The sequence below is a fragment of the Canis lupus genome, chromosome 26 (assembly GCF_048164855.1).
Source record: "Canis lupus baileyi chromosome 26, mCanLup2.hap1, whole genome shotgun sequence".
In the NCBI taxonomy this organism is placed as follows: Eukaryota; Metazoa; Chordata; class Mammalia; order Carnivora; family Canidae; genus Canis; species Canis lupus.
In genome coordinates, this window is record NC_132863.1 from 11,574,034 (window position 1) to 11,595,326 (window position 21,293).

The following is a 21,293-nucleotide window of genomic DNA, read 5'->3' on the forward strand; positions in this document are numbered from 1 at the left end:
GATTCATGGGGACCTCTGCTCTCAGATGGTAAAGGAAGAATGCAAGAATCTGGCTTTTGTGGAAATTATGGTTGCCTCCCCAGCACCCTCATCCATTGTCTCTCCCCCAGGCAACTATGCACTTGGCGCTTTGCAGGAGATGGGAGAAAAAAATCCCCACCTGTAGGGAGGGGCCTTGATTGGCCAATCAGATCTTTGTGTTCTTAATGAGGCAATAATTAGTGCAGTTCAGTGAGAGTCCAGTGAAGGACTGTTGCAAACTAAATGACTGGGGTAAGAGAAAGATATATTTTTATCTCTTTCATTTTACACGTGTATGAGCCAGTAATAGGTAGTCCTGTAGTTGTTGGTAGCCATCATGTGAGCATGAGATTATCCAGCCTTAGGGAGAAGCCAATGTCACCGATGGCAGAGAAGACAGATTAAGAAAACACACACAACCCGCCCCCCCCAAGAAAAACAAAAACAAGGTCCTCAGTGATATTCCTGACCCAATGATAAAACCCTGCTGAAGCTGAGAAGCCCCTTTTATTGCTTATGAAAACCATCTGGGGTTGGATTTTCAAACACTTAGAGTTGAGAACGTTTTCTCTGACTCCTGACTTGGTCCTCTAAACACCTCACGTCCTCCTAGAATGAAATAACATAAACCTCCTATAAGCAAAATCTAGAGGGATTTTATATGTCATCTGCATAGCATGTTCACATAAGTTCTAACTTTTCATTTGAAGTGTCATAATCCATGGAAGCATAAATACAGTCCCTGTTATAGCTTGGAGACTAGCTCTATGTCTACTAACCCCCCCAAAAATGTTAAGTAGAAGAAGAAAGACTTGTTTCAGTTTTAAGTGGACTTTTGGCTAAAATAGAGAATATTCTATGAAAACAGTTTTTTGAGAAATTATAAGTTCAGACAACAAAGGAAGAATAAGTAAAACTAGTGATACCTGGAAAATCAGATTTTCTCTTTTCCAGAGGAATGTGCAACTATATAGCCACTCTAGGGGTTTGTCTACTTTCTTTTCCCTCACCTATCTTACTTACATAGATTAGAAAAGTGAAATACTCATTTTGTTAGCCCTGTCTTGTTGCAGCTACAGATGGCTTTGTGATGTAGTTCCAAACAATAGGACGCAGACAGGTGGTCTTCTGGGGGAATTTCAGGGAAAGAATTTGTTTTCCTGATAAAATGGGACATATCATACCCAAACTGCAGAAAAAGATACATACATTTTTCCTTCTTTCCCTGTCTTGAATGTTGGTATGAAGTCTAGAACTATTGTAGCCATTTTGAGATAATGAGGAGACAGACATAAAGCCAGGGGTAGTGGAGTGAAAAGGCAGAAATAGTCTGGCTGGCTCTGCTGAGCAATGGAACTCAGGCTCTCAACGCTGTCTCTGACCTTTCCTAATTGGTATATGCAACCGCCTTAACAACTTTGTGAATATCTAAGGTTATTTTAGATTTTTGCTTTATGTGTTCTTTTAGGTTTCAATGGTTGTAACTTAATTCAGGAGATATTCATATGTTAAACATGTCAGTGGCTGACTGAGTCTGTTTTTTAAAAAATTATATAATAAAAGAAACACTGACCTGCTCTGGTAAAGCAACAAGAGCCTCTATTATAATTTCAGGTAATTTGAGGAGCATATCTGGGTTCCTCCCACTAACCAACTCTTTGATTTTTCATTTACTCAGGCAGTTACTCTCCTAATTGGTGTATTTAGGCCATTCATATTTAAAGTGATTTATTGATATATTTAGATTATAATTAATCTGCCTGTCCTTCTTCCTATGCCCCTCTCCTGGCTCATCATTTTTCTCTCTCTCTCAAATAAATAAATAAAATCTTTAAAAAAAAGTGATTCTAGGTCCATCCTCAAATAATGAGATGATACATGAGATCTAAGTACCTTTTGGCAAAATACTCCCAATTCATCTTTCCTATCCTTTGTGACATTAATGTTCTTTTTTCATGTATACATGTATTTACTCACTGCAATATATTGTTAATTATTACTTTTCAAATTGTCATTTAAGCTCTGAATAATAAGAATAAAATATTTTATTTTACCTCCACTTATTCTTTCTCTGACACTTTTTTTGCTCTTTATGTAGATCTAAGGTTTTCTGACCTATATTTTCTTCTGCCTAAAGAACATCTTTTAACACTTTTCTTGCAGAGCAAGTCTACTTATGATGAATTCCCTCAGTTGTTTGTCAGAGAAAGTCTTTATTTCTCCCTCAATTTTTAAAAAAGTTTTTATTTTTAAGTAAACTCTACACCCAATGTGGGGCTCGCACTCCCAACCTCAAGATCAAGAGTTGCATACTTGATCTTGACTGAGCCAGCCAGGCACCCCTCTCTTTCAATTTTGAAGGATTATTTTACTGGATATAGAATTCTAGGTTGATGATTTTTTTCTTCAAGATTTCAAATATTGGGACGCCTGGGTTGCTCAGTGGTTGAGCATCTGCCCCTTTGGATCAGAGTGTGATCCCAGAGTCCCAGGATGGAGTCCCATATCGGGTTCCCCACAGGGAGCCTGCTTCTCATTCTGCCTATGTCTCTGCCTCTCTTTCTGTATTTCTCATGAATCCATAAATAAAATCTAAAAAAAAAAAAAAAAAAAGACTTCAAATATTTCACTTCATTCTCCTTTTGCTGACAGTTACTGATGAGAAGTCCACTGTAATCCTTATTCTTGTTTTCTAGGAAAGGTGTTATTTACCTGTGGCTTCTTTCAAGATTTTCTTTTCATCTTTTTCTGCAGTTTGGGTATGAAATGTCTAAGTTTTTTGTTTTTGTTTGCTTGTTTTTGTATCTATCCTTCTAGGGTACTCTGAGCTTCCCTGATCTGTGATATTTTAGTACCCATTATTAGATTTGGAAAAGTCTCAGCCATTATTGTTTCAAATATTTCTTCTGCTTCATCATTTCTTTCTTTTTCGGACGTTCCAGTTACTTGGGTGTTATATTTCTCAAAGTTGTCCTACAGTTCTCGGATATTCTATCCAGGAAGTTTCTATAGCTTGAAGATAGCTTAAGCTTATCTTCCCTGGAGGTAAACCCTGTGAGAGTTTGCTCTTCTCCCTTTCAATTCCAAGGCCCTAAGGAGTTTCTGACTCTCAAGCTAGTTCATACTTAGCCTCCAGAAATTCATCAGAATTACCTTTGAATGTCCCTATTACTTTATGGATCTAGTAGCTTCTGTTCCAGGTAATCAAATCATGACCGTCACTTTTGGATGGCTCTGTCTCTGTTTGCATGTCTCTGTTCTCTGATGAGTCCAAAAAGGTCATTGATTTTCAGTTTGTTCTGTCATTTCTTGCTATAAGGAAAGGAGTGACACTTTCAAGCTCTTTACATATCAGAGCTGAACCTGAAGTCCCCTTCTCTTTTGGGTCTCTCTTTCTTTACCTGTAAAAATGAGTACATTTATAGCTACCTTGAAATACAATTGCCATTATTTTATGAGGCAATAAGCTGTGAAAAAGTAATGTAATACCCATATCAGGTGGTCAATGAAGAATTACTCTATATTTACATTTTAGAAGGGATTCCATTAGAAAGAAGTGGATTTGAATTTGATACACTTGCCTTGCATGAAATCAAGTAGATGTGTTCAAAACAAAAATTAGTAAAGAGAGAGAAAATAACTTAAACAATGTGAATAGTTCTGTCAATCCTTAGTAAAATTATGTCAACTGACAGAAAGAGCAGTAAAAAGCTGAGGAGTGAGGGTGAGGAGGAGAGGGAATGAAAACTCCCAGGTGGCAGGAACAATGGATGGGAAGTGTCTGGGGCAGGAAGATTCTAAGAACACTTAAGAAATATGGGAGTGGAGCCTGGGGGGGTGCAGTCAGTTAAGCGTCTGACTCTTGGTTTTGGCTCAGGTCATGAGATCGAGACTGGTGTCAGGCTCTGAGCCCTGGGTCCCAACATGGAGTCTGTTTGATATTCTCTCTCCCTCTGCCTTTCCTGCTTGTTCTCTCTCTCTCTCTTTTAAATAAATAAATCTTTAAAAAAAAAGAAATATGGAAGTGGAACTGAAAGGCTAGAGAGGTGGAGATGATACTGGAGATGAGCCCTAGAGATCATTGCACAGTGCTTGGACACTATTTTAAGAGCACTGGACTAGTTTTTCCAAAACTCAGTTTCTGTCATTCACATATTTAATAGATAGAAAATTGGAAATGGCACTTTACTATGGATTTATTTTATATTTCTTTTTATTGCTATTTGAAGTCAATATTCTTCTGTATGTGAAATTATTGTCTCATGTCTTTTATTTTTAAATTTATTTTAAATTCTTACTGGCTCTTATTACTGTTAAAACATTATATATTATTTCTTAAGTCTTTCATATTTGAGGGAAAATAATCTTCCTCAAACTTTTGTTTTTCTTTCATTTTAGTTCTTACCATCTTAAAACATATAGCTCTTCCCTTCTGTTGGTGTGATAACTTAGTGGTTTATAGTGATAAGCATTTATTTGTTACTCATGTGTCTGTGAATTAGCTGAAATTCAGCTGATCTAGACTGGGCACTGTCTACATAGCTGATGTTTTTGTTTTTTGTTTTTTGGCAAGATGGTCCTATAGACATATCAGAGTCTGGTTTCTTGGAGTAGGTTATAACAATGTGTGGTGGGCAAGTTCTTGTGACTCCAATGACCACAGGCCTCAAGGTTAGATGTTTGTAGATGGAAAGGAAAGAGATATCTTTTTGCTTGGATTTATGCAATAGCAGACCCAGGTATAAGAATTTGGGTGCCAGTAGTTAGTTTATTTGGAAGGTAATTCCACAAGCAGAATGAGAGAGTGGGGAATGGAAACAAGAAAGAAAAAACAATCAATAAAGTGTTCATTGATGAGCAGGTTACCACCATAGGCATCTGGAGCTCTAACTTGCTGAGGACACTGAAAAACTATATAGAACATAACTTCAAGTTATCCCCCCAACTTCAAAAAGGTTGAAGTGCTCACTTGTCAATTCCCATCATTCCCTGGGGAGGGTTGCTCCTGGAAACTCCTGCATTGTGTGGACAGGTGGCTACTAGGTGCAGAGAAAACCCTTAGGAAGGGGGAGGCAAGTGTTGTGGTAGGAAGTTGTCAGTGTGCAGGAAAATGTCCACCAAACTGCAGGTAACCTTCAGGGTGGGTCAAGAGGACATAGGTAGAGCATCTGCTACAAAGAGGTACTAGAATGCAAAGACTAAAATAAGCCTGAAGATGGCATGATTCTTTCTATTAAATATTACTGCAAATTCAGCTGGCCTTCAGTAAATATTTGTTATATTTAGCCAGACCATTGGGTTCATTTGCCAGAACACGAACACCTTGCAGATAGGGACAGAGTGGTTGTCTTTCTTTCCTAACATCTAGTTCGGAGCCTGACACACCATTGCTCAACAAATGATGGTGTAGGGAGGGAGTTTAGGAGAGTAGAGAGAACTTGGCCTTTGGACTCAAAAGACTGAATAGACTCTCATGGTTTCGTGACTTATGCCAATGGGCCAGTTACATGCTCCCCTTATTCTATTTCCTCATTTTCAACATTGAAATAGTGATGCTGGACTCAAATATTATTTAAGAAACAAATGAGTTAACAAATGTTCAGTGGCTGCTCTAGAATTTCTATATTGGGGGAACTTAGAGCAGACAGCAGTCTAGACGGAAGGGAAAACAGGGCTTTGCAGAAGATTGAGAATATACCATCAGTTGGGGAAAAAATCCCTCCAAACACCCTCTAGGTACTGCCACAATATTTGTCAGATTCTTAGACTAGGGCTTAGTAGGTTAAAGGAATTTAACCAAATGAAGATGTTATTATTGGGTAATTAGGCACAAGATTGTCCTGGTTTGGAAATGTGCTGAGAGTGTATTGGCAGTGTTTGTATCTTGTGATACATAATGTTATTGCAATCTAATGGTATGATTCCCAAAGCAGAAGCTTATAGTTTAAGGCAGAGTGCACCCTTGAAATCATTACTTTTTCCTTAGATTCTCTCTTGTGAGTGTCTGGGTCCTTGTGAGTTACTGTCAATCTCAGGAACCAAGATTCAGAATACGATGAGGAACCCAACCCAAAGCCTGTTGAGAGATGAGAAGATCAGGGTCTCTACCCTGAACATTGAGAATGGCCAATCCTGTCCCCCCAGAGTATAGACTCTGTAGCATTGGGAGACTTGATGGGGAGTGGTGTTGGGCAAATCAATAAATTCATCCTATACAACAAGGTGGGGTCCAGTTTTGTCAATATCCTTACCATGTTTGCTGCTGGGCAGTTGGCAGAGTGTCTTGAAAAATTTGTAGCAGGCTCCTCAAAGTAGATGACTGTGGAAGATTAAGGGACATGGTGGCTAGATGTTAACTCTGAATTATGAACATTCCATATCTGAGATCCTGGTTTCACTCTGCATGGATCATAAGGCCTCTCAGGAGACATCTCCACTCTTTTGTCTCTGAATGAAGAGCCATAAACCTGTAAGCAGTCTTGACTAGTATCTTTAGGGCCTGGCACCTAGCCAGCAGGGACTTCAAATCAAATCAGAAAACAAAAAAGAATTGTTAACCCAAGAGAGTAATGTTATGGGCTATTCTAGTATATTGGTATTTTTCCTTCAAATTCAGTTTGTTTTATTTTCTAATTGTGGAAGATCACACTTCTTCCATCCCCTACACACGCTAGAATCTTTACCCAGAGAAAAATGGAATACACTCATCCAGATATTTTCTTATGCATTATATAATAAAAGTTTAAAATATTTAATTGGTTTTATAAAAATATTTATACATCTATAAAAATATTTATACATGTAAAAATATTTCCAATATCAATAGATACATTTTCAGTATCATTTAACCTTGAGTTCATTAAACTTAAATAAATCTTAAAATAGATAAAAATCTTTAAAAAATGAGGAATCAAAATTAAATCTATTTAGACAGTTATGTTATTTCTAACATTTAGATTTTGTAAATAATACTTTGATCCTTGTTGTTAAATCATTGTGATATCCTTAATTTGCTGTTAAACTCTCTTACATATACATGCGTATATATATATGTGATTTTTATTGTTTTTAATCTCTTAATCTCTTCAGACCATATTCCAGAAAATTTTCTTTCTAAAGAAAGTTTACTAATTCTCTCTTAAACTTCGTCTATTTAACCCTACTATTGAGATTTTATTTTCAATGATCATATTTTGACATTCCTAAAAGTTCTATTTTCCAAATCTGTCTCCTCCTGATATTTTCTATTATTTTTTAAAAAATGTCTTTCTTTAATCATTTGAACATAAGTGTTTATTGTGTCTACTGTCATTGTTTCTGATAACAACTTTCAGCACTCTGCTTGACAGTGGTTTCTTTTCCCATGAGTTTTGCAATTTTAGTTCCTGAGCTCATCTTCTGTGGGACCTCATTGGGAATCCTGGTGTAAGATTATAACCCTTCAGAGAAACTTTCTGATACCTTCTGCCAAGCACACAATGGGTATTATCAACTCAGAACATGTTATATGTTAATTTATAGACATTCTAGTGTAAGTCTGAATGCCAGACCCATGAAATTAGATCTATGGTTATGGATTCTTAGAGTAGACCTTTTTTATTTTCTCCATTTAGATCCTAGAAAGAAAAATGTCATTGTCATCTCTATCTACTTTTGGATGAATTGTTCTTTTTTTTTTTAATGGACAGTTTTATTACTAGAAAACTTACCAACTTGTGATATTTGGAATCAAATACTAGACTAGCTTTCCATAACTTTTTAAAAAATATTTTATTTAAATTCAATTTGCCAGCATGTAATATAACACCCAGTGCTCATCCCACCAAGTGCCCTCCTTAGTGCCCGTCACCCAGTTGCCCCATCCTCCCTCACTCCTCCCCTTCTGCAACTTTGGGTGGATTGTTCTAGTTCAACTTCTCACCTCTCACTGGCCAGAGTCCTTATCTATGTTCCCTACATGGGTGTTAAAACCCAAGCCTCTAAGTTATGAGACCAGAAAACACCCATAGAACCTCCAGAGTTTCAGCTGAGCTGTTACAGTTTGAGACTGAAGGTTCCTCTTCATTTTTTTTTAAGCCAACTGACTTCCCTAACTTTCCTGCAGGCTCAGCTCTGTGTCTGAAAGGATCTTACATTTTCTCTAGTTTTTCCACTTTGTAATGAGAGAGTTTTGGTTGTTTAGACTGAAATGTTATCAGAAACTAAAGGTCTTCAGTATTTCTGCAGTATAAATTCTCAGAGGAAGAATTTCAAATTTAAGAGGCATGTACATTTTTAATGTCTCACATATTAATATTTGATAGATAATACACAATGTGGAAAGCAGTGTGGCCTTGGAATATCTTATGAGTACAACTCAAGAACGCAACGTTGACCACAGGACAGCTTTGAAATAAGTTCTTAGCTCTTTGGTTAATTCAATCTGTCACCTTATTTCTTTTTCATTTTAAGCATCTTTTTATAAAAACTGTTTTTCAAGAAGCAAAAAGAGCAAGTTGTGAAGTGTGAAGCTCACTCTTAGAATTTTATTTCTGGTACATCTTCCCTTTAATAGAACATCTGTCTCATCATGAACTTTGGAAATATAAATCCAAGAGGCCTGAATAGGAAAGCTCATGGAATTCTGATAAACAAGAGTTTTCTAAAAGCATGTCCCCAGATTCTTACTTCTGGAAGGTGAGGACTTGCTATATATAAGTTCTCTGCTTACATCATGCACATCTGTATATAAGGCTGGTGAAAACAGAGGAAGATACTATATAGGGATGGGGCAGGAATGAATTAGTGCACAAGCTGTTATTTTTAGTGGCTACCTCTCCTAGTCCTTAAACTGTCACTGAAGAGTAGCTTTGAACAAGCTGCAAACCCCTGAAAGGTCATAACCCAGGAGAGGAGAGACTCCAGGAACGTGCACCAGGGAAGATGCAGATGGATAAACAAGCCATAAAGTGCACCATATTTTCTTTTTTCCAGCACTCACTGAAGAGTTGACCTCAGGCTATTGCCCTGTGAAAGTGGAATTGTAAAAGAGCCAACCCCAAACAAACCTGTACTAATCCCTGGGTGGCTGGCTTTCCCCATTGCTAATGAAACCCAGGAGGGTCCTGAAGTGAGGTGTGACAATTTGAGAGACAGAGTGAAGATCACAGAAGTGAGAAACCTATCACCTCTCTTTTCCCATCCTGAGGAGCATACGGGCTAGTTTCAGGATGCCCAAAGTTCTCATGGCCTAGACAGAAGTCCTATTGCCTGAGAGCTGCACAGGGATGGACACTCACCTTCTCCTCTAGCTGACTCAGCTCAGCATTTTCAAAGGTGCCTTAGCTGAGGAGGGCATTCAGACATGACAGCCACTGCCCATGTCATTTCTAGGGAACCAGGTGGATGCGTTCACATGGAAGGAGGTGATGAAGATGAGAAATGGTATAAGCCACTTCTCTGACCTGGTGGATGACTGATTGGCTGTGGGGCCACGACTCTGGCCTCCATCACAGGAGGAGGGTTAGAGCTTATAAGTTCTCATCTATCTGACAGGGTAAATGTGGTGGTGCTGGAGCAGCACAGGGTGGGGGGAGAAGGGCTGGATATATAGGAACTGAGCTATTAGGATGTTTATCTACCTTAATTCTGCTTCTTGTAGATCTCTGGCTACTCCCTTAGGTAGTGGAATCAGGGCCTGCCATACTCCTTAGAATGTGTCCAAAGAGTCAGGGTTGTCACTCATCAGGCAGGGATAAGAGATGGGCTTCCTCCACACTCACTTTCCCTTTTTCCTTGTCAAAATCTAGAGCCTCAACCACACATGAAATGATTATGTGTGAAACTATTATGTCTTAGGGCTTCGTGGAGCCATAGGAGGGAAAATCGCCTGGGTCCTTGCAACACTGTGTGGAGGGGTGTGCTTGCCAACCCCAGGCTCTAATAGTTCTTCTCCTCCTCTTCCTCCTCGTCCTCCTTCTAAGATTTTATTTATTTGACACAGAAAGAGACTGAACATGAGCAGGGGGAGTGGCAGAGAGAGAGAGAGAAGCAGGCTCCCCACTGACCAGAGAGCCTGCCTCAGGGCTCCATCCTAGGACCCCAGGATCATGACCTGAGCTAAAGGCAGACCCTTAGCCAACTGAGCCACCCTGGAGCCCACTAATTTTGACTTCTATATGAGTAAAAAAAATAGTCCATCACCTCATGTTAGGAAACTTTAATTAATAAATTATCATTCTGAGATTTATTTTCATGATACTCCTGGATAAATTCTACTTTTTTCTGGATGCCATGTCTTCCTTCAGTTAGGATGTATTTATTTTTGATAGTCAAATAACTTTTTAAGGAAAGGGTACTGAGGAAATAAACTTTCTGGACCTTTTATGGGGAAAAAAGTCCCTATTTTTCCCTCTTTTCATTAGGTAGATTTTTCTAGATACAGAATTTTAAATTTAAAGCTACTTTCCCTCTGAATTTGAAGGCACTGCTTCTTTGTCTTTTTGCATCCAGTGATGCTAATGAAACTTAGTGATAGAAAAAGTGTCAAGGGACACGAACAACACAAGGGCAAAAGACCAATACAAACAGCTAATCCACATATGAGTAAGTGTATCACCAATAAGTGGGAATCAGAAATTAATGAGAACACATTTTCTTCTTTATCAGATTGACAAAGATTACAAAAATGGTAACACTCAGCACTGGCACAAATTGGAGAAATGAGTATTTGTATACACTGCTGATGGGTCTGAAGCGAACAAAATTTCCAGAGGATAATTTATTTATTTTATTTTATTTTTGTTTTTTGAGAGAGAGAGAGAGAGAGTGTGTGAGGTGGGGAATGGTGGGGGGAGAAGGACAGGAGAGAGAAAGAATCCCAAGCAGGCATCAGTCCCGATGCAGAGCTAGACAGGGGGCTGATCCCACGACCCTGAGATTGTGACCTGAGCTGAAATCAAGAGTGGGATGCCCAACCGACTGAGCCCCGCCCCAGGCACCTCTGGAGGACACATTTATAATATTCAGAAATAAATCTATTATTTTTACCTTTGTAGCTGAGGGGTTTTTTTCCCCCTAGCTGGAAACTTTATAGTTCTTCTCTTTTATCTTTGGTGGAGCAAAGTTTCATAAAGATGCATTTAGGTGAAAGTTATTTTTATTATCAACTCAACATTTACTGAGCCATTTCCACCTTTTGCTTTGTTTCAGCTTCAGGGAAATAGTTCTTCTTTTATTTCTTTGATTTTTCCCCACTGTCTTCAGTTTTCCTGATTTTTTCTTTCTCTAGTTATTATTAGATAGATATTGGTCCTCCTGTATGGATCTGTTATATTGTTTAAGTTTTCTCTCATGTCTTCTTTTGTCCTTTGCTTTATGGATATTCTTGTTTCTTCTTAAAAATTTTTTTTCATAAGTAATCTCTATGTTCAATGTGGGACTCAAACCCACCACCCTGAGATTAGGAGTTGCATGCTCCACCCACTGAACCAACCAGGCTCCCCTGTCCTTTGCTTTGTATTCTGAGAAATTTTAAAAATATTTCTTGTTTTTTTCTTTTGGTATATTTTCACCAAAATTTATATTTAAATATTTAAAATTTTCATGAACTCCAGTTCCTTTTCATATCAACCTATTCTTGCTTTGTGGATATGATATCTTTGTATAATTAAGGTTGACCAGCAAGGATAATAATTAGAATATTTAAAAAGTTCTCTTTTCCATAATTGTCTGTTTCTGAAACTGAGTGTTTTTCTCTGTTTTCATGTTGGCCACTCATTTTGGTGTTGCTGATTTCCCTCAAATATCTGGAAATCTCTGATCTTCCATTCTTATTCACAATTGAGGTCTATGTTAATTGATTTGAGTAGCTGGCATATTTCTTCTTTACCTGGCTATTATAGATAATAAATGCACAGTAAAAATGTAATTTTAAAAAGTGTTATCTTATTAGAAATGGACTCACTTTAATAAAATATTTTAATTTTTCTGTAAAATATGCTGGTAATACTGACTATTGATAAGACTTAGAGATTTATCTATGTAGAAAATCTATAACATTTGGTTGATCCTACTTAAAGTTGTCTCATTAACAAAATATCTTGGGATGCCTGGGTGGCTCAGCAGTTGAGTATCTGCCTTCGGCTCAGGGCGTGATCCTGAGGTCCCAGGATCGAGTCCAACGTCAGGCTCCCTGCATGAAGCCTGCTTCTCCCTCTGCCTGTGTCTCTGCCTCTCTCTCTGTGTCTCTCATGAATAAATAAATAAGTCTTTAAAAAATATATCTTATCAATGTATACTTTGAAGTTTTATCTAAGAATTTTTGAATTAAAATCTCTTCATAAATATTTAGTTGAAAATGTTTTAGGGGAATTGAATAATATTTTTAAATATCAACACATTATTTTACACATAAGGAAAACACATTGTATCATAGATAGCTATAATTTGGGACCATGCTGTATTGATGCCTGATACGGGCAGAGATGTTTTTATTTATTTTTTATTTTTTAAGATTTTATATATATATTTTAAGATTTTATATTTTTAAACTAATATCTACACCCAATGTGAGACTTGAACTTACAACCCTGAGATCAAGAGTTGCATGCTCCACCAACTGAACCAGCCAGGCGCCCCTGGACAGATGTTTTTAAGAAGATAAAGTATATGAAATTGGTATGGACATTATTAAAATAGCTGCATTTCTTAACTACAATTATTTACAAAATAGACATGGGAAAATCATGTGTTGTTGGCAAAAGAGATTTTTTTTTTTTTTTTTTTAGAAAAACTCCTAGGCTGATTGACTACATCAATGTGTTGAAAAATTTTCATTCAAAAGATGCTAAGATCTTTTTCCATGATCTCACATTGCTACCCATTCATTTCTCACACATGGAGCCTTGTTCCTGCTGGGGCTCACAGTGAAGTTTAGGCTACATTGATCTCCTCACAGTGAAGTCATTACACTTCTTTCAGTCTTCCTTACACATTTGCTCCATGCATGCTTAAAATCTGGAAAAAACATACTCATGGGGCTGGAGAAACAAAGAAGCAGCAATTTCCTTGCCTTATTCCTTCTCCAGTGATGAAGTAGAGAATATGATGTGGTGATTGGAGCCAGACCTAACCCTGGCCATAGGCATTGTAGCTGACCCAAACCTAATTAAGAAAGATCCTGAATAAACTTGGGTGAGAGCCAAAATCACTAGGCTCCTCAATCAATATTTTTGATATAAAAATTAGCATCTGGACTAAGTAAAAGGGAGCACTGTTTCATGCCACAGCAAAAAGAAAGAAAGAAAGAAAGAAGAAAGAAAGAAAGAAAGAAAGAAAGAAAGAAAGAAGAAAGAAAGAAAGAAAGAAAGAAAGAAAGAAAGAAAGAAAGAAGAAAGAAAAAAATCTTTTCTTGCTTCTACCCTGACCTCCTTATGTTGGATACATTACTGATTTGTATCTGTGATAATTTTCAGACCTGTTGACTTAGAAATGTCAAGTTCTGTGCTCAGCTCTGTCACAGGCATCAGACTTTTCTAAATGGGTAAGCTGGTCTCACTTGTTCTCTTATTCCTGCTCAAGTTACCCTGCTGATATATAAAGTTTAGCTGAAATAACTGTAAGAAATTTGACTGGAAAAGGAATACAGCATTCTCAGAAAAGTAAAGCAGACCTTGTTAGAGCTTTAGAAGTGCTCTTTACATACTGTGCATCCCCTGACAACTTCAACACACTGATCTTCCACGATGAGTCCACTTTTAATATCTATGAAAATGTCCAGAGGATAATGTATATTGGAGTTCTTTGTAGAGTGTCTGACACATGATAAGTGTCCAAAAAAATGATTGACTTGCTATCTTTCAAGACACTACATACCTGCTTTAGAAATAATTCCTAGTCTTGATTCTGGAAATTTGCATGCAGGATATGAGATAGAGAAAGAAAAGATTAATATTTGACTCATGGTCATGCTTTTGTTATCCTATAGACTACTTTTTAAAAAGATTTTATTTATTTATTCATGAGAGGGAGAAAGAGAGAGAGAGAGAGAGAGAGAGAGAGAGGCAAAGGGAGAAGCAGGCTCCATGCCAGGAGCCCAATGTGGGACTCCATCCCGGGTCTCCAGGATCACGCCCTGGGCTGAGGGCAGTGCTAAACCGCTGAGCTACCCGGGCTGCCCGACAGACCACTTTTAATGAGGTTGAGACAAATTAAGGGATAGGTGAAGATATCTCTATCTTTTAGAGAGATTCAGTGAAATATTCCCTAATGAAATCATATGATTTCTGGGGCTTGCTTCAAAGTAATCTGTAAGTGGGGAACTAGATGAAAAAGATTAGCCATGAATTGATAATGTTTGAAGCTAGGTGATATAATGGATTTATTCTACTATTCTCTCTCTCTCTCACTCTATATTTACAATTTTCCATTTTAAGATGTTTTAAAGGGAGTTGAATTAGAAATAATTATGTTTAACAGGATGGACTGCTGTCAGCTCAAAGCCAAGTTCTTCCCCCAAAGTGCCTTTGGCCAAATGGAATTGTCTTGGCCAAGGTAATGCCCTCTCCCACACCTCTACCTTGGCAACTTGTATCTCATGTAGTTGATGTGGTATCTCTTGTAGTTGATGGCAGAAAGGGCATAGAAGCCTGACTCCCTTGCTTCACTTTGAGATAATTCTGAATGGCCATCTCTGATGCATAGCTCCCCAGGGGAGTGACTAAGGCCTTTTATGATAAAATCATAGTTAGGCTTCTCCCTTTTCCAATCTTGTCTCCGCGTTCTATCCTACATATTGTTCCATTGTATGTGGTCCCAGTGGTGTGCTGGTAAAGGTTTAACAGATGGCTCTCCAGATCCCGAATCTGTCGTGTTTGCCGATTCCATGATGTAAATACTCTCCCTACATAATTGCAAGCTACCAAGATAATTTCTGATGTCACAGAAGGAGGAGTTGGGAACAGATGAGCACAATTGTTTCTTATGACATAGTTCAAGCCAGCGCCAGCCACCCTTGCCCATTTTCCCTTATGAAATTCTTTTTTTTTAAGATTTTATTTATTTACTCATGATAGACACAGAAAGAGAGAGAGGCAGAGACACAGGCAGAGGGAGAAGCAAGCTCCATGCAGGGAGCCCGACGTGGGACTCGATCCCGGGTCTCCAGGATAACGCCCCAGGCTGAAGGCATTGCCAAACCGCTGAGCCACTGGGGCTCCCCCCCTAATGAAATTCTTAAATGCAAATCTCTGAGTCTCTATTTAGGGTAATCCAAACACAGAACCATCAGTTATTTTTTATTATTGTCTATTTTGGTGATTTGTCCATTAAAGAAACTAATATTTCATAGGCAGAATGAAATGAAATTGGTCACTCTAAATGTTTCATGGAAACACACACACTCATAATACTATAAGACAATGTCCCATAATAATTGCTTAGAAGCAATTAAAATACAGACACCTTTTATTTTTTTAATTTTTTTAGCAGCTATTTTATTTTTCTATTTTATTTTATTTTTTATTTTTTAAAATAAATTTATTTTTTATTGGTGTTCAATTTACCAACATACAGAATAACACCTAGTGCTCATCCCGTCAAGTGCCCCCCTCAGTGCCCGTCACCCATTCACCCCCACCCCCCGCCCTCCTCCCCTTTCACCACCCCTAGTTCGTTTCCCAGAGTTAGGAGTCTTTATGTTCTGTCTCCCTTTCTGATATTTCCTACCCATTTCTTCTCCCTTCGCTTCTATTCCCTTTCACTATTATTTATATTCCCCAAATGAATGAGAACATATAATGTTTGTCCTCCGATTGACTTACTTCACTCAGCATAATACCCTCCAGTTCCATCCACGTTGAAGCAAATGGTGGGTATTTGTCGTTTCTAATGGCTGAGGAATATTCCATTGTATACGTAAACCACATCTTCTTTATCCATTCATCTTTCGATGGACACTGAGGCACAGACGCCTTTTAATTTCCAAAAATTACACAGCTGCATAGGGTGTTCTGAGAAAACAGACTTCAAATATGTTGTCCATACAGAGATCAGGAAAAATAGCCAAGAAATTACCAGGTAAGTTCAAAATATAGTTGTTATTATTGCCATAAATTCAAGTACATGACAGAGAGTTAAGTTTTCCTCATTGAAAATTGTAAGTCAGAGTAAACCATTTATAATACTGGTTATCTCTGAAGAAAATACAGAGGAACATTACATGTGTGAAGAATTGTTAACTTTTACCCTATTTGAGAGCTTTTGTTGGAGTAAATAAATAATCAGAGGCAGATTATTCTTAATATCCAACTTTGTAGAAAGAGAAGGTACCTGGATAATGGGAACAAAATGTCCCATTGAGAAGAGATGGGAATAATTCACTTAACTTTAGTAGTATAAACACCTTGTCAACAGAGAATCAGGACAAAGTTTGTTATGTTAGTAGGGACAACTGATCTATGCAAACAAAAGCTCCAACAATGGTTCTCAAATTATGACATGGGTTAGAAGCTCCTGAGGAGGCTGGCTGAATATAAGTTCCTGGGCACTACAGCTATTCTGATTATGTGGAAGTCTGGTGGGGGGCCCAGCGATCTGCATTTTAATAAGCTTCCTAGTGAATTCTGAAGCCCATGGTGTCTGTCAAACCAAAACATGCTGAAAGGCAGTGTAGCCAAACATCTACAATAACACAGTTCCACAATAAGATTAGGAATGTGTCTATGCCATTTCCCCGTTAAGCAAGTGTATCCCCGCTACGAATATCCCCCCTACGAATACCACTTTTAGAACACCTTCCATCTATTTATCAACCAGATTCTCACCAGAGCCAGATTCTCACCTTACCTTTATACTCTTGCCTGCTCTGTAAAGGAAGGGAAAAGTGTGTGTGTGTGTGTGTGTGTGTGTGTGTGTGTATACACACACACATGCATTTGGGATGTTTGGGGTACATAACAGAGCTTGGTTAGAAATTCTCGTTCTTAACCGAACCGGCCAAAGGGACATTTTGGCTGTGGTATAGTTCTTGAGATTCAATAATCCCTACAGATTTCAAATTGTGGTTTTATTAACCTAGCAGATGTTTTCTTATAAAAATTAAAAATTCTCATAATCACCTTCTTAACCAACCACATTCTACATATGACATATACTCATATTACCATCCCTGTGGGATCTGGGTCCTTCCTAATGTTCTCAGGAAGCATTGTATTTGGTTTATAGTTGTTCTCATAAGTGTATTCAGTGTAAACCCTCTGACAGAGGTAGTTTTTTTTTTTTTCTTTTGTACCTGGGAATGTAATAAATTGTCCCAGGACTCTGGGATCTTGATGAAGCAGGATTAATGTCCCCCTTGCTCCCTAGGCCATGTAGATAAATAATTATTTTCTTATCATGAGTCAGACTCAAGATCCTCCATAAAAGTCATGTGATAGATGAATATTCCTGCTTACAAAGACACCCCTCTAAAGGCTTAAAACTCAAAGGGTGGGTGTGAAGGGGTGTGTATGAAGATGATGGACATCTAGAATGGAAGGGGATGTTTATTGCTTGCTGTACCTCAGTAAAGCTCAGATGTTCCACTGCCCTCTTTGTCTATTGTTCCTTTTATAGAACTGAAGACATTTACACATTTTGGACAATTGACTAGAATTAATTTCATTTAAATGCACATTTTCAAGAGGAAATTTTTGGGGGGGACACGTATACCATATATATTTTCTTTGCATTGGTAATGGTGCACCAAATCATTGGGGAGAGTTGGAATTTAGTTATCACAACTAGTGACTGGATGGGGCAACTGCATTGTTAGAATTCACTTCCTCTCCTCTTCTGCTGATAGTGATCCTTACAAATGTTTGTGAGAAACTTCATCATTGTGATCCACTTTTAAGCTGATATACCTGGTAGGGGTTATACTTTCCCCATAAAAAGCTTTTCACATTGATCAACTTTATCCTTTAATCAGTCATGAGCACCAGGGCATATTGCTCTTCAACACTGGTGTTCTGGCCTGGGTTTCTATCTCAGTACACAGCATGAGAGCTTGGGTCCATCTGTGTCATGAGTCAAACCTCTCTTGAAGTGATTTGTTTATACTGTCATTTGATGGAGTGGAATGTTCTGTAACTCATTCGAACTATTACAGAAGCTTTGCTAAAAGGTCACCACTGCTCTTTAGAGTTTCCAAATCTGGGAACCATCTGGGAGCTTGTTAAAGATAAGGTTTTCCACTGGCTTTTTCCATATCAACTAGATCCAATTAGCAAAGAGGTACTATTCCATTTAAGTCTGTGTTCACATTTAGAAAGAGAGAGAGAGACAGACAGAGCAGAGGCAGAAAGAGACAACTCAAGTAAATTACAGTTCGTTGCCCAATAGTGTACAAGCCCACTTTACACCAGAGTTGGATCACATGTGCCAGCAGACAGTGAGAACTATTTAATAGGCTTGAACAGGGGTGTCAGTCTTGAAAAAGTTGAATAGAATTTGCTTTTTAATGTCGGTTTTGAATCAATACATTCAAGTATAGTCTGGAGAGTCAACTCTAAAGGAAATTGAATCTCACCATTTACTAAAAATTTAATAGGAAAACGACAAGTCATTCCTTAGAGGAATAAGGGTTATGTATGCAAGTGAAACATTCACTCCACATGGCACCAAAAACCTTCCAGTTGTTGTAACATTACAGTTTTAGTCTAGGCCTAAAATTGGCTTGTGTTTGCTTTCTGCCCCTTTCCTTATGAAACAAAAGTCTTGAATTTTCCAAACCTCAAGAGCTCAGCTGTAAAACTGTAGGATACCAGCAAGAGGAAAAGGAAAGTTTCCTTCAAAGATATCTCTAGTCCCTGCTGGCCAGTCCTACTCTCTCTCTCCAAACATTAACTATGGCTTTGACACTCAGCCTTGGATAAAGTCCAAATGCGGCAAATGGTAGAAGCAACATTTCTTTATCCTCCTGCCTGGAGCTCCCAGTGATATGGATGAGTTGTAGCTGGGGCACTTATGGGGAAACAAGGAGGTCGGCTACTGCCCACGACCCTTGCTCACATCTGCAGGTGAAATAAGTAAAAATATAGTGAGATTTACTGAATTAAAAACCCAAACCCTCTCATTTGGTTGGAATGCCTGAAAGAGTCTGGACCAAAGAGTCTGCACAGTAGCAGCTAAAGCATGGGCTCGCTGCCATTAAAAATGTTCTAGGGAGTGTGTGTGTATTTGTAGTAGGATACTTGGGAGAGGAGAAAGTTAAAACCTGGAACCATACTTTTGTCTCTGCACTCCCGAGTTGGAGACATTAAAAACACAACATTTTCTTCAGTTCAATTAAGCTGGTGTGGAAACCAAAATTGTGCATAGAAAGGGGGGAGAAATCCATTTATATTTCCTTTGAGTCAAGGGGGGGGGGTGTCTTTCTGGCAAAGTCTTTAGGTGCAACTCAGGACTAGGAAACTTAATCGTCCAGTTCAAAGCTTGTCTCATCGTAGAGTTCAGGGCGCGCTGACTTCCTGTGCCGGGAATACTTCAGTTGCAGGAGATCACCCATTTCATCCAGGTTTTCCAAAACCTGCAAAGAGATTGTCTTCCATCAGTTATTTTTTAAACCCCTAAATGGCTCTGTGATCCAGAACCTCACTGAGATTCAATCTTCTTTTGCCAACTTCCTTGATTTTAAAGAAAAGGAGAAAGATCCAAATCATTAAGGTATGGCTTATAAACCAGCCCTAGAGGAATGTTAGAGGCTAACTCATTTTATTTCATACTTTTTCATAGTCTACCCCACATTATGAATATTTAATTTATTTTGGAGGGTGTGAGGAGAGGGATAAAACCATCCATGCTTACCCTTTCAGACTTTATTTTAAAGTTTAATGACATGTATAACTTTGTGGAAGAAAGAGGTAAGGCTGCAGATTACATTTGGGTTTATGTCCTCATGACACAGCAAATCAACCTGGCCAGGAGCAAAAGGGAACATTGTGGGAGCTGATTAATATCGTTCCCTCTCTCCCATATTTCCTCATCCTCAGCTTTAAATACTCATCTGTATGTTCCGTGGAATCCTAGGACTTAAAACCGAAGGGGACCGAAAGCTCATCTGTTTCAGTTCTCTCAATTCATGCAGATAAATGTATCCCCAATTTTCCAAACAAACGACTGAGACCCAGAATAGACAAAATGTACTTTTCATATCTAGTGTATCACTAATCTTATGGTACTGGGCATGCCTTTTTAATCTTTTTAGGCCTGTCTTGACCTGTCAACAAGGAGGGCAATATTAGGATCTAATGCTTTGAAAAAGGTGAAGATGTTTTTTTAACATTGGAATGAATGACAAGTGGAGCTTATGGGCTCTCCTCTTTGGGTAGTCTTTCAAACTGGCAACAAGTTAGATATCCACCAACATAGGAAGAGTCATTGATTTCTGTTTGGTAGCATTATGGATAGTTAAAACATTCTTTTTACTTCAATGTACTTCCTGAATTTTCACATCAAATCTAAGGACTAGGACAAAGCGACAAAAGTTATATTTAAAATGATGTCAAACTAGGATAGTGTCTATTGCTCTTTGCTGAAGGTGGGGATGGAATAGCTCTGAGTGGGCATCTGCATACTTGGGGGATATGAGAGACAATTGACGGAAGGTGTGGAAGAAGAATAGAGGATTTCTATTCATTGTAATCTCAATCTTTTTAACTTCCATTTTTGAGTCTGCTATAAAATGTACATAATATATTGGCAATGCATATATAACTTATAAATGGATTTATGTTGAAGCCCGCTGATCAGACTATGCAGAGCACACCTGTACTCAAACAAAGGTAGGTTTATTTTACTTGTGGCAGCTGGAAGCATGTATTAGAGAAGAACTATCTTAGTAAGAGGGAGTTGGGAAAGGCTTCTTACCACATTTGGACTTGTGCTCAGGATGACTCTAAGGAAGCAGGGACCAGTCTGGGTTGATGCTGTCTTGAACAAGTGAAGTTCAGTGATTAGCTATATACAGAATTCTTTTTTATATATATGTAGAATTCTTATGTGGAAGATGGGATGACTATAGTGAGGTCATTGGTAAAGGTGTAGTCATCACTCGTATTAGAAGAAGGAAATTCTAAGCCACTTCGTATTTGTAGAGTTGCCTCATCTCTGCCTTGTACCAAACATGGTCATAGAAGGGACTTGTCTAACATGTATTTCCTATGAGTGTTATGTTCAGTTAGCTACCTCTATGTGCTCACTGTTCAAGGGTCATTTTTCACTTTCTCTTATGTGTAGATTAAGGAGTTTGCCCA

The 21,293-nt window shown here is 38.2% G+C and overlaps 1 protein-coding gene and 1 long non-coding RNA gene across 4 annotated transcripts in view; one reads left to right on the forward strand and one right to left on the reverse strand.

The window, feature by feature from the left end:
• The first annotated feature begins 231 nt into the window (after positions 1-231).
• The window catches only part of LOC140618068 (uncharacterized), a 43,476-nt gene continuing 22,414 nt past the window's right edge, over positions 232-21,293 (forward strand). For both annotated transcript variants that reach the window (XR_012018243.1, XR_012018242.1), the window contains exon 1: positions 232-273. This is a non-coding gene — a long non-coding RNA (uncharacterized lncRNA). The remainder of the gene's footprint in view (positions 274-21,293) is intronic.
• SPTLC3 (serine palmitoyltransferase long chain base subunit 3) overlaps positions 17,375-21,293 on the reverse strand; it is a 149,547-nt gene continuing 145,628 nt past the window's right edge. For both annotated transcript variants that reach the window (XM_072800056.1, XM_072800055.1), the window contains one exon: positions 17,375-19,567. In XM_072800056.1, the coding sequence (XP_072656157.1) occupies positions 19,454-19,567 (114 nt within the window). In that variant the 3' untranslated portion in view covers positions 17,375-19,453. The remainder of the gene's footprint in view (positions 19,568-21,293) is intronic.